The sequence below is a fragment of the Trichechus manatus genome, unplaced genomic scaffold (assembly GCF_000243295.1).
Source record: "Trichechus manatus latirostris isolate Lorelei unplaced genomic scaffold, TriManLat1.0 scaffold00214, whole genome shotgun sequence".
NCBI lineage: Eukaryota > Metazoa > Chordata > Mammalia > Sirenia > Trichechidae > Trichechus > Trichechus manatus.
Genome location: NW_004444150.1, coordinates 300,028 through 312,073, shown reverse-complemented (window position 1 = coordinate 312,073; position 12,046 = coordinate 300,028). Strand labels below are relative to the sequence as shown.

The following is a 12,046-nucleotide window of genomic DNA, read 5'->3' as shown; positions in this document are numbered from 1 at the left end:
GATCCCACCGTGTAGGGTGATCCCACCGTGTAGGGGGATCTCACCGTGTAGGGGGATCTCACCGTGTAGGGGGATCTCACCGTGTAGGATGATCTCACCGTGTAGGGGATCTCACCGTGTAGGGTGATCCCACCGTGTAGGGGGATCTCACCATGTAGGGGCATCTCACCGTGTAGGAGGGCGTCCTCTGCTTGGAGGTGCTGTCGTAGGTGTCCTTCCCAATGTCGAACTTGTATGAGGGGAGGAAGTGGATGTCTGGCTCCTGGAAGCCCTTGAAGATGGCACCTGCAGCGTCACAGGGCAGCTTAGACCGGCAGAGCACGGCCCGCACCCGCGCTTCCCCGCCCACCCAGGCCGGCACTCACCTCGCCTCATCTCCCTGGTCAGCTGGTCATGCTGCAGCAGGGCTGACATGTCTGTCTCCAGCTCCTGTCTCAGGAGTGCCTCCACAGCCGTCCGCCCGGCACTCAGCCGGAAGTTGAAGTCCCCGAACCAGAAGACCTCATCAAAGCGGGTGGTGACGTCCACTGAGGCACAGGTGGGCTGTTTAGTGCCACACCTGACCGCGGTGTCATGGGCCAATCTGCCCCCCGCCCCAGAATCACAGCGGGCCAGGGGCTCACCAGAGAAGCAGGGGGCAGCCCCAGGCAGTCCTGGGAGGCTCGGGGTGTAGGCGGCCGCCACGTACATTCAAACAGCTGCAGGCGCCCAGAAACCCATGGAGCGGTCTCATGCCAGCACCACCCCCTCATTGGTCACCCAGCACATACCTCAGCCTCACAGCCCCCCCAGAAGGTGGGGTGCCCGTCGTGACGAGGAAGGGGTACAGGGGCTGGAGTGATGCTTGCGGCCCCGAGGGTGGCGGGCGGCAGAGCCAAGTCCCAGCCCCACGGCCCCACCCTCCCATGGCCCTGAGCCTCCACGGCCTGGTGGGCACTGGTCTGCCCGCCCACTGCCCAGGCCCACGCAGCCACAATCTGGTAAGGGCTTGCAGACTGGCCTGACTTCCACTGGCCAGTGACCTTCTAGACTTTTCTGACCTTGGTTCTCCCAAGTTCTAAGCACTTTTCTGCTAAACTGTCCCAAGAGCTAAGGGAGGCTACCAGCTCCCCAGTGAAGGCTACGCATCTGCCGTGAACGGTGCTGCAAAGCCCCGCGTCTGCTCCGCCGCGTCGCGCTCACCGGGGCTGGACCGGTAGGGGTTGGTGTCGGGCACGCTCCTGGGCAGGGCGAGGGCCCGGATGGTCCGTGTGTAGTCCAGAAGCCGCTCCGCCACCTTCCCGTCTCCAGCTGCAATGACAGACATGGGGCGGGGGCTCCAGAGGCAGATTTTAAAACACACACTGAGGGTCCCAGCCACACGGTGCGAGGGTGAGTGTCCCCGAGAGCAGCCCCCCGTGGCGGCCTTCACTGAGATGCTCACGCCTCCCCTGCCGAGGCCTGGCCAGCACCTGATGAGGCTTCCACAAGCTTCCACCGCCACACCTCTCTGTGGCTGTGCTGCCTGGGGTCAGCACCGCCCGGGGTCAGCACCAGGGGGCTCTGTCTGTGGCTCCAGCTCTCTCAAGCAGGACAGACCATTGGAATTTTTGCTTAGAGGTCAGTGAGTTTACGTTCATGCGGTGGGATAATTCAGAGAAGGAGGATGAGAATGGTTGCGCAACCTGAAGAATATAGTCCGTGTCACTGAACTGTACGTGCAGGAACGGATGAGCGGGGGGATGTTCTGCTGTGTATTTTCACGATAAAAAAGGACACAGCTCACGTCTCTTCCTGCGAGAAGCAACCAGGATGGCGGACGGCTTCCTCTTCTGGCTGTTTCTTTCCAACATCTTATTACAAATGTTTGAAGCACCCAGGTAGTCACAAGAGTTGTACAATGAACATCTGCACACGACCACGTTGACTCGAGTGTTGACGCTGTACGTGACAGCTTACTCTTCCTGTGTGTGTGCGTGTATGTGCTGTGTACACACGTATACACACACGCACACCATGTATATGGAGCCCTAGTGGCGAAGTGGTTAAGAGCCCAGGCTGCTAACCAAAAGATCGGCAGTTCGAATCCACCAGCTGCTGCTCCTTGGAAACCCTCTGAGGCGGCTCTACTCTGTCCTGTAGGGTCTCCGGGTCGGAACTGACTCGAAGGCACCCAACGACAACCACCAGGTGTATGTGTGTACAGATGTGTGTGTGTGTGTGTATACACGTGTATATATTTTTTTAGCTTACTTTTTTTCAGCTTAACCATTGCAAAGTCGGTTGCAGACTCCTGACACCTTAGCATGCACCGTAGGAACCAGGATGTTCTCCCACGGGACCGGATATCGCAGACCAACAGCCTATGACCAACAAGCCGGCGGCGGGCCCACAGCCCCATCCGCAGGCGTCCCCAGCACGCGGCTTAGCTAGTTCTTCCAGCCCGGGTCCCGCCAGTTGGCTCGCTACGTTTGGTCGCCCTGTCTCTTTCATCTCTTCATCCACCACAGACCGTCCCCAGCCCGCAGTTCTAGAATTTAAGTGATCAAAAGAGCCGTGCAGCCTTCTGAGGGGTCAGGGAGCGGCCGGCGGAGACAGGGCATTGCTGATGGGAGTGAGGCCCCCGTACAGCTGCCCACTGCCTGCCGAGGACCCTGAGGCTGTGAGTGGGCCCCGCGTCCTCCAGCCAGGACAGCACCTCAGCCCGAGTCCCTAAACACTGAAATGAACAGACTCCACCTGGCCTCTCTGCAGAGGCTGCCACTGGCAGGACCAGTGTCCCCATTGGGGCCTGTCCTGGTGCTGCCGGGGCTCTCGCCATTGGGGCCTGGCCTGGAGCTGCCGGGGGTCTCGCCACTGGGGCCTGGCCTGGCGCTGCCGGGGGTCTCGCCATTGGGGCCTGGCCTGGCGCTGCCAGGGGTCTCCTGGCCGAGGGCCCTGGGGCAGGCGCCGCACCATCTCAGCATCGCGTCTGTGCAACGGGCTCGCGCGAGGGGCTGGCCTGTCTCCAGGAGCGCCCGGTTCACTCACAGGAGATGGGACGGAGCCCCGCACACAGGCAGTGATGTCGCAGACACCGTGGCCCCCTCCCAGGGTCCTCGTGAGCCACAGCTTTGCTGGAGGTCCCAGGAACCCCGCCCTCCCATGCCCCCTGGCAGTGAGGAGAGGGGAGGTTCTGAGGTGACGGCTTGGCGACTCACAGGTGAAGTGGGACGTGATGAAGAGGAAGGAAGTGCCGAAGAAGGTGAAGCCGACACCCAGGGCGCCCTTGGTCTTGATGTGCGACACGATGCGCGTGGTCACCGTGGAGCACTCCACCTCTGCAGGGGAGGGACAGACGGAGGGAGGGAGCGTTCCTGGGGCTGGCCCCACCGAGCCTGCGCCCACACACCGCCCTCACAGCCGCACAGCCCCCCACCCCGGGGCTGAGCCAGTGGCCCGGCCACAGGCAGGTAAGACGCCTGGGGATCCAGCACCACCCACCTGAGCAGAACCAGATGAGGTCCCTACGGAGGAAGACTGACAGATAGAGCACGCCATGGGCCGCTGACTGGAGCAGCACGTAGTGGGGACCCAGCGTCTCCTGCAGGCGCACCTCCCACTCCCGCCTGTGGAGAAAGTCACGGGCCTGGGGCAGTGTGGGGGCCGCCCGGACCACCACCCTGAGCCCCTGCAGGAGGTGCAGGCAGGAGACCCACCGCCAGGGACTGAGGGAAGCCAGCGGAGGCTGCTCTCCGGCCTCTATGCTCTCTCCAACAACTCCGTCTACAAAAGCTGGTTGCATCCAAGCTGGAGGCTCGAGGCGCCACGGAAACGAGGCATGGCCACGTGCTCAGGCCACCTCGGCCCCGCCTGACCCTGCCTACGGCTCCAGAGAGCACGCGGCACTGCAGGTGGCCCACGTCGGTCACCCATGGGCGTCCCGGGCAGCGCAAACTCCAGTCCGCAGGCCCGCGACAGAGCCACCGCACACAGACCGCGGGGCCTGGCGGCCTGGGAGTGTGGAGGACGGACGGGGAGGTGCAGTGGTGGCCAGGCCTACCTGTCAGAGCAGCCTTCCTGGACCCCGACGACGTACATGTCCTGGGCATAGTCGGCCTCGGTGGGCAGCAGGAGTTCATCCAGGTTGGGCGGGAGCTCCTGAGGGAGGAGCAGCATGGGGTCGGTGCAGGCACAGGGACGGGGGTCCAGGGACAGGGGCCCAGGAGGAGGCCTGCCTGGCTCGCGTCTTTGCAGAGCCACCAGCTATACTTGTCACAGCGCCTTTTCTGAGCAGGTCAGCAAACGGCCCTTTTACCAGAGATGCAATGAGTCTGGGCCGGCCGCTCCAGGCCTGTTTCCCCACGGAACACAAGCGTGTCCGGGAGCCACCCCCGGCTGACCACAGGCTGCCCCGGGCCTCCTCCTGGGCCGTGAACCCAGCACGTTAGCAGCTGCGGCATCCAGGTGTCTGACCGCTCTAATGCACCTCAGCCCCCGCCCCGAGCGGCAGGACGCGGGGTCCCACCACCACTCGCCACAGGCCTGCAGGTTCCAGCCTCATGCTTGGCTACGTGGCTGAATCCTGGAAGGGCCGTGGGCTTGGCGAAGTGGGTGGCCCGCCTCTGCTCGAACAGCCTCCTGGCCAAGGGGTCGAGCCACACCCTGTGGGTGGGCAGGGATGGCGCTGGTGCCCGCCTTCGCCCAGACCTGGCCGAGGGAGGGAACGGCCACCGGGCCACCTCTGACCCCGTCCATCACTAACCGACACCTGGGTGACACCTCCCTGCCCCCCGCCTGGGAGAGCGCCTCAGACCCGTGTGAAGAGCTACCTTGCTGACCTGCTGCACCTCCTGCAGAGCCTCAAGAAAGCCCAACCCTCTCGCACACCAGGCTGAGGACGTCTGGTGCCCAGGCTGCGCACCCAGGCAGCCAGGACCCCATCCCTCCCCGGACAGGCCTGGCCAGGTCACGGGAGGTGGAGAGTCAGCACCCGAGAAAGTCAACGGAAACCTGCCCAAAACCAGTTTCCAGGGAGCCCAGCACGGAGGGCAGGAGGCTTAGGGTCAGGTGGGCACAGGGATGATGGGTCCTCCTGAGTGGGGGTGTCTGGGGGGCTGCGGGGAGTAAGGCAAAGCAGGGCCACGGGGCAAGTGCCCTGCAGGGGGGGAGTCAGTGTGGTCAAGACCCAGAAGCGTAGAGGTGGGGGGAGAGGAGGGGCCGGGCAGGGGCAGGTGGCTGCAGACGGAGATGAGGGAGAGGAGCGGCTGGGCAGGGGCAGGTGGTTGCAGACGGAGGTGTGAGGGAGGAGGGGCCGGGCAGAGGCAGGTGGCTGCAGATAGGGGTGTGGGGGAGGAGGGCTTTGGGGGCACCTGTGCATCACCAGGTGGGTGGCACCACATACCTTCTGGCCCTGCATGTTCCAAGTGGCCACAAAGACAGCAACACTCCGGTCCGGGAAGTACCGCGCCAGCTCGTCCGCGCCCAGCAAGGCCCCACTGGCCAGGAGGCTGCCTTCCAGGTAGCTCCTGCGGAGAGGAGGCCAGACTGAGCGCCAGCTGGAGAAGCCGAGGGCCCCAGGCCCTGTCCAAGGAGGCCTTTCACCGCAGGACGGTTGTCAGGCGAGGCTGGGTCTGAGCAGATGGGGCCACGTGGCCGACCACTGCCTGGGCAGCATCAGCCCCCGAATCGACTCCTGGAGCAGGAATGTTCTGTGTCCCGCAGGTCACACCGGACATAGCGCTACGGTGGCCTACGCCCTTGGAAACCAGCCGTGTGCGCAGTTCTATAAATACCAGCGTGTGTCCACACTTCTCCCAAGTCCTCCTGGGAGAAGGGACCTGAAGGGGACATTTTGGGCTCTTTCAGTGCAACTCTTAAAGGGCAAGGTCCCGGGCAGGGCCATGGAGGGACACACTGCACGCAGGCCTGTGAGCATGTGCAGCTGCCCGGGGAGAACCTCTGGTCCACACAGAAAGGTGGAGGGCGCCTGGCAGGGCAGAGGGCCAGGGCCAGTGTGGGACACCGCCTGAGGGATGGACGCCTACCCTCATGTCCCTACGGCGTCCGTTCATTTTAAGATGTTAAGAGAATAAAGTGTGCACAGGGTTAAGAATACCCAACAGCCTGGGAAAGCCCATGATGAAAACCAGTCAATCCCCACCCCTCACCCTGTCTGGCCCCGAAGGACACACTCAATGTGCTCGTTCCTCTGGCCAGACAGTGAACACTGGGCTCTGTGGGCCGTGCAGTCTGTCAAGGCCCGTCCTAGCACAAGACGGCCACGGGCCGCACGGAAACCAGTGGGCGCGGCTGTGCCAATGAAACTTTGTCAACGCTGAAATCTGAGTTTCATTACCATTTCACACATCATGGAATATTATTACTACTGTTTTGATTTTCCCACCAACCACTTAGAAATGTAAAAACCATGCTTAGCTCGCGGGCTGTACAAGAGCAGCGGGAGGGCTGGCGCTGGTCCACGGGTCCAGTTTTCAAACCCTTGTTCTACCAGTTTCTCCGAGTAACACGTTTACGCTATTCCTTCTTGATATGCTGTCTGCTGACATGTTCTCTTCCGCGGTCGTGGGTGAACACGTGGCTTTGCACACGCAGCCCCTGCCAGTGCCCCTCGCCCTTCCTCAACATCGCGCCCGTACTTCAAGCCAGTGTCCACTCTTCACGGGCAAGGACGGGGTCAGGATCAGGTGCTTTTGATAAGAACTCTCTGTGCTTCCTGGATTCCAATGGTCTCTTCTGGTAACACGTACTTTATGACAGGTGTCACTTATATAAAATCCACATTTCAGTGTCTCTAAGTAAAGTTCCGTGGTGGTTAAGAGCTCGACTGCTAACGAAGAGGTGGGCAGTTTGAATCCACCAGCCACTCCTTGGAAACCCTTTGGGACAGTTGTACTCTGCCCTATAGGGCTGCTATGAGTCAGAATCGACTAGATGGCAATGGGTCTGGGTTTTTGGTTTTTTAAGTAAAGTTCCACAGTGGTTAAGAGCTTGGCTGCTACATTGTTCATGACAGCAAAAAGATGGAAACAACCTAGGTGCCCATCAATGGGCAAATGGATAAACAAATTATGGTACACTCACACAGTGGAATACTACGCAACGATAAAGAACAACGATGAAGCCGTGAAACATTTTATACCATGGAGAAATCTGGAAGACATTATGCTGAGTGAGTTTAGTCAGTCACAGAAAGACAAATATTGTATAAGACCACTATTACAAGAACTCAAGAAAAAGTTTAAACACAGAAGAAAACATTCTTTGATGGTTGCGAGGGTGGGGAGGGAGGGTGAGGGTTATTCACTAACTAGATAGTAGACAAGAATTACCTTACGTGAAGAGAAGGACGGGACACACTACAGGGAAGTCAGCACAACGGGACTAAACCAAAGCTAAGAAGTTTCCTGAATACAACCACATACTTTGAGGGACAAAGTAGCAGGGACAGGGGTCTGGGGACCATGCTTTCAGGGGACATCTAGGTCAACTGGCGTAACAAAGTTCATTAAGAAAATGTTCTGCATTCCACTTTGGTGAGTGGTGTCTGGGGTCTTAAAAGCTTGTGAGTGGCCATTTAAAATGTATTAATTGGTCCCAACCCACCTGGAGCAAAGGAGAATGAAGAACACCAAAGACACAAGGAAAGTACTAGCCCAAGAGACAGAAAGGGCCACACAAACCAGAGACTTCACTAGTCTGAGACCAGAAGAACTAGACGGTGCCCGGCTACCACCAATGACCGCCCTGACAGGGAACACAACAGAGAGTCTCTGATGGAGCAGGAGAAAGGTGGGGTGCAGAACTCAAATTCTAATAAAAAGACCAGACTTAATGGTCTGACTGAGACTGGAGGGACCCCAGAAAGCATGGACCAGACTCTCGGTTAGCCCAAAACTAAAACCATTCCCGAAGCCAACTCTTCAAACAAAGAGTAGACTGGACTATGGGGCATAAAATGATACTTGTAAAGAGTGTGCCTCTTAGCTCAAGTAGATACATCAGACTAAACGGGCAGCTCCTGTCTAGAGGTGAGATGAGAAGGCAGAGAGGGTTAGGAGCTGGTTGAATGGACACAGGAAATCAGGGGTGGAAAAGAGGAGTGTGCTGTCATAGTATAGGGAGAGCAATTAGGGTCACATAACAATGTATGTATAAATTTTTGTATGAGACACTAACTTGAATTGTAAACTTTCACTTAAACTACAACAATTAAAAAAAAATTCCTTTTCACACAAAAAAGAGCTTGGCTGCTAACCAAAAGGTTGGCAGTTCGAATCTACCAGCCACTCCTTGGAAACCCTACGGGGCAGGTTCTACCCTGTCCTATACGGTCGCTACGAGTCGGCATTGACTTGACGGCAACGGGTTTGGTTTTTGGTTTAAGTAAAGTTCCGCGGGAGCACAGCCACGCCCTCTCGCGTAGTGTCGTCTGGGGCTGCCTGGAGCTATGAGGGCAGAGCCGGGGATATGCGACAGTGACTGCATGGCCCACAAGGCCTGAGACGTGTGCTCTCCGGCCCTCTGCAGAGCACGCCTGCTGCCCCTGCTCTGGGACACACTCAGGGCCCGGAAAGGGGGTCTTCAGGCAGCAGAACAGGGGGAAGGAGCCCCGTCAGTCTCCTGTTTGCGGCTGTCTTCAGGATGACGTGCAGACTCTCACACGGCGGTGTGTGCGAATCGACCGTGCACAACTGGAAGAGCACGCTGGCACTTCAAACGCACGAAGTGACCTCCTGGGGAGCGCATTCAATGAACGAAATGTGGGGGGACCATCGTGGGCCACTTGGGGCGCTGGCCCCTCCAGGTGCAGGGGGCCTCCGGGGGTGTGGAGGGGGACCCTCTGCCTGCGTGTCAAAGGTGCGTTGCCCCGGCTGGGATGGCCAGGGTGGTAGGCTCGCGTCGGGGACTAAAGTGGGCTAATGGGGGCTCCAAAAGATACGGCCACATCCTGGTCCCCAGAACCTGTGACTGGACCTTGTTGGGAAGAAGGGTCTTTGCAGATGTGATTGAGTGAAGGGTCTCAAGGTGAGATCACCCAGGATCATTTCGGGGGCCCTACACCCAGGGCCAAGAGTCCCTAAGAGACACAGAAAAGGCTGCATGACGACAGAACAGACCAAAGCGATGGGGCCACGAGCCAAGGGCTGCCAGCAGCCACCAGGAGCCGGGAAAGACCTCTGCAGGAGACGGCCTGCCGGCCCCTGGGTCTTCGACTTCTGCTTCCAGAGAGAATGCATGAATTCCTGTTGTCTTACATCCCCCCAGCAGGTGGCACTTTGCTACGGCAGCGTCAGAAAACCAATACGGTGGCCCCCTCACACCTCTTTCTCTTCTCAAACTCCCCTCCCTCCTCACCCCTACACAGCCCCTTCACAGAGCACCCAGAGCTGTGTGTGTGCCGGGGTCAGGCCTGGAGAGCGTGTGGGTGGGGGATGAGGGGAGGCGAAGCCAGAGCAGGGGCCAGAGGCCCGAACTGACCCAGGGCAGCACGGGGCCTCTGAGGCAGGGCGCAACCAGACGTCAACTCACAAAGAGCCCACCCAGCCCTGTTAGAGACGCTGACATGGACAGGAGCCGTGAGAAGCCCAAACAGACAGACACTCAAACACGAGCCAAGGGGAGGGATGGCACTGGAGGGTGGAGATGACTCTTAGTGGCAGCCTGGGCCCTCTGGACAAGCCCAGGGCAGGTTCAGGAGGCAGTTAGGCTCCGGATGACAGCAGATGGCTCGGACAGGCCCACCTCAAGAACTCCCTGGAAGTCCAATCTGGGGACGTGGGGCGCCTGAACTCAGGGCTCTGGCCCAGGAGAGCTGGGTGCGGGCTGCACACAGGGAGGGGAAGCAGACAAGGTGGAGCAATGGTTAAAGCTCCGACGGCCTGTGCAGGACACACAGGGGCCAGCGAGGGGGATCTGGGGGGTGGGAGGAGGAGCCCGCGGAGAGCTGACAGATCTGATCGCAGAAGGCGGGGTCTGCGCTTTCCGAAGCTCCGACCCGTTCCCTCCCCGCCATGGAGTGGCCCAGCACCTCCACTTGCAGGCCTCACCTGGAAAGACCTGGAGAGCCCCCCAGGAGCACTTCCAGGAGCCTTGCTGAGGCAAGGTTTCCAGCAGCAGCTGGAACCCACCAGAATGCAGCCATTAGAACAAGGCTCGCAAAGCCATGGCTCCACACAGCTCGGCATTCTGGGCCAAACGAAGGGGGCAGACTTACTTTCATGAACCGACAAAGAGGCCAAGAGAAAACGCACGAGATACACAGGAATAGGTAGCACGTGATCTCACTGATACACACTCAGAACAAGCCAACACCACGATCTACCGTACATCGTGTGCGAGGGCGGTACTGAGACGTACAGGAAAAGCTCTGCAAAGGTGTAGGGCAAACTGGTGAGGGCGTCACTTCTGGGAAGGAGCTGGGGGTGGGGCTCTCATCTGTAAACCTTACAGACCTTTGAGGAGAATATACCCAGTGAGTCTTTGGGACTTGCTTCCGAGCAACATAAAAGCCGGGGAGACCCTCCCTCCCGGGGGTGTACCTGCTGCGGACGTCGTTGGCACGGATGGGGGCCAGGAGGCTGAAGGAGGACTTGGCCGAGCGCAGGGAGCAGCTGTCGCAGGCCAGGGGGCTGCGGGGCCGGCTGGGGCCCAGGCTGCTGTGGGCCCGGACCAGCTTCTGCACGCGACGCCGGAAATCCTCACGGTCAGGGTCCACCTTGTTGGCCATCCTCAGCGAGTCTGAGGAGACACTCAGGTCCATGGCGGGCAGCGGGCATGGGGGGAGCACGTTGGCCAGCCTGGGGGTGCTCCCCGTGGCAGCGGCCTCTCTGTGCAGCAGGTCCAGGGACGTGCTGATCATGCCCGAGAGGCAGTTACCCCACGAAGAAGGACTTCCCGGGGCCCGGTGGGACTCGGGGATCTCTTGTAAGGAGGTGCTCAGGCCGGGCGGTAAGCTGCTGCAGGTGGGGGCCTCGGGGGGGTCCTTGCAAGGCCCAGCCTTGTCCTGGCCGGCCAGGTCCTCCTGGCTGGCTCGGAAGCGCCGCCGCCTCCAGCCCTTCTCGTCCAGGGACAGGGTGCGCTCCAGCCTGGGCCTGGCGGGTGGCATTGGGGTGAGGGCCTTCACCATGGCCTGTGTGTCCTTGGTGGCAGTCTTCCCAGGACTCCCGGTGGGAGGTGGGGCTGGGGGGTTCTGGGCCAGGCCTTTGTCTCCCGGCAGAAGCTGTTCCTTGAGCATGGTGCCTCCTGGCTGCGGCGGCCCCTCCGCGTGGGGCACGGACACCGAGGTGGACGGCATGGTCCAGGCTCACTTGCCTGGGCAGCGTAAGCTCCCTGGGGGGCTGCCCGTGAGGCTGAAACTCGGTGTCAGGGATCCACAGGCAGGGCTTACCGGGCGGGCTGCACAGGGGAGTACCCGGGGCGGGGGCAGCAATAGCAGCGGCTCCCTCACCAGCCTGAGGTGGTCCCGAAGGGCCAGGGTCAGCTGCATGGCTGGACACCCTGAGGTGCTGGGTCACCTACAGACAGCTGAAGGGAGAGCACAAGACTGGCACTCCATGGGACACATTCCGGAAGGACGGCTGGGCGGGAGTGACTGGCACCTGTGGACAGGGCAGGGAGAGTCCAAGAAAGACCCACATGAGGGGTGCCCTGGGTGCTGCTTCCTGACACCTGTCAGATGAGCAAGCCCCACTTAGGGCCTACGGAAGGACAGGAACGACAGGTAAGAATTCTCTGTCCCAAAGTTACGGCCAAGGGGAGGCTAGTTCACACAGGCACAGCCCCACCTGGAGTCAAGCCAGAGGCACCTCAGTCCTCCCCGCCAGGTGGGCCTGCCTGCTCACCTCGGCACCCCTCTCATCTGGGCGTCCCCTCTCACCTGCGCGTCCCCCTCACCTGCGCTCCTGCCAGCATCCCTCCTCGCAGAACCCGCCCCACAGCCGGGCGACCTTGGGCCTCGGCCTCGTGGAAACGCGGTCCCCAGTGGAGGCCGCTGAAAGAGTCCGGCCCGGTCCCCGCGAGGCAGCTGCGGAGGATAACGCCCGACCGTCGCACAGCCGCAGGCGAG

General features: G+C 60.5%; 1 protein-coding gene across 1 annotated transcript in view; it reads right to left on the bottom strand.

Moving 5' to 3' along the window:
• INPP5E (inositol polyphosphate-5-phosphatase E) overlaps positions 1-11,275 on the bottom strand; it is a 15,044-nt gene extending 3,769 nt beyond the window's left edge. Inside the window, exons 1-8 of the mRNA XM_004388688.2 lie at positions 10,521-11,275; positions 5,363-5,486; positions 4,022-4,119; positions 3,463-3,587; positions 3,180-3,299; positions 1,183-1,290; positions 366-527; positions 170-285 (exon numbers count right to left, since the gene is read on the bottom strand). Coding sequence (XP_004388745.1) covers positions 170-285; positions 366-527; positions 1,183-1,290; positions 3,180-3,299; positions 3,463-3,587; positions 4,022-4,119; positions 5,363-5,486; positions 10,521-11,275 — 1,608 coding nt within the window. The remainder of the gene's footprint in view (positions 1-169; positions 286-365; positions 528-1,182; positions 1,291-3,179; positions 3,300-3,462; positions 3,588-4,021; positions 4,120-5,362; positions 5,487-10,520) is intronic.
• Between the last annotated feature and the right edge of the window lie 771 nt (positions 11,276-12,046).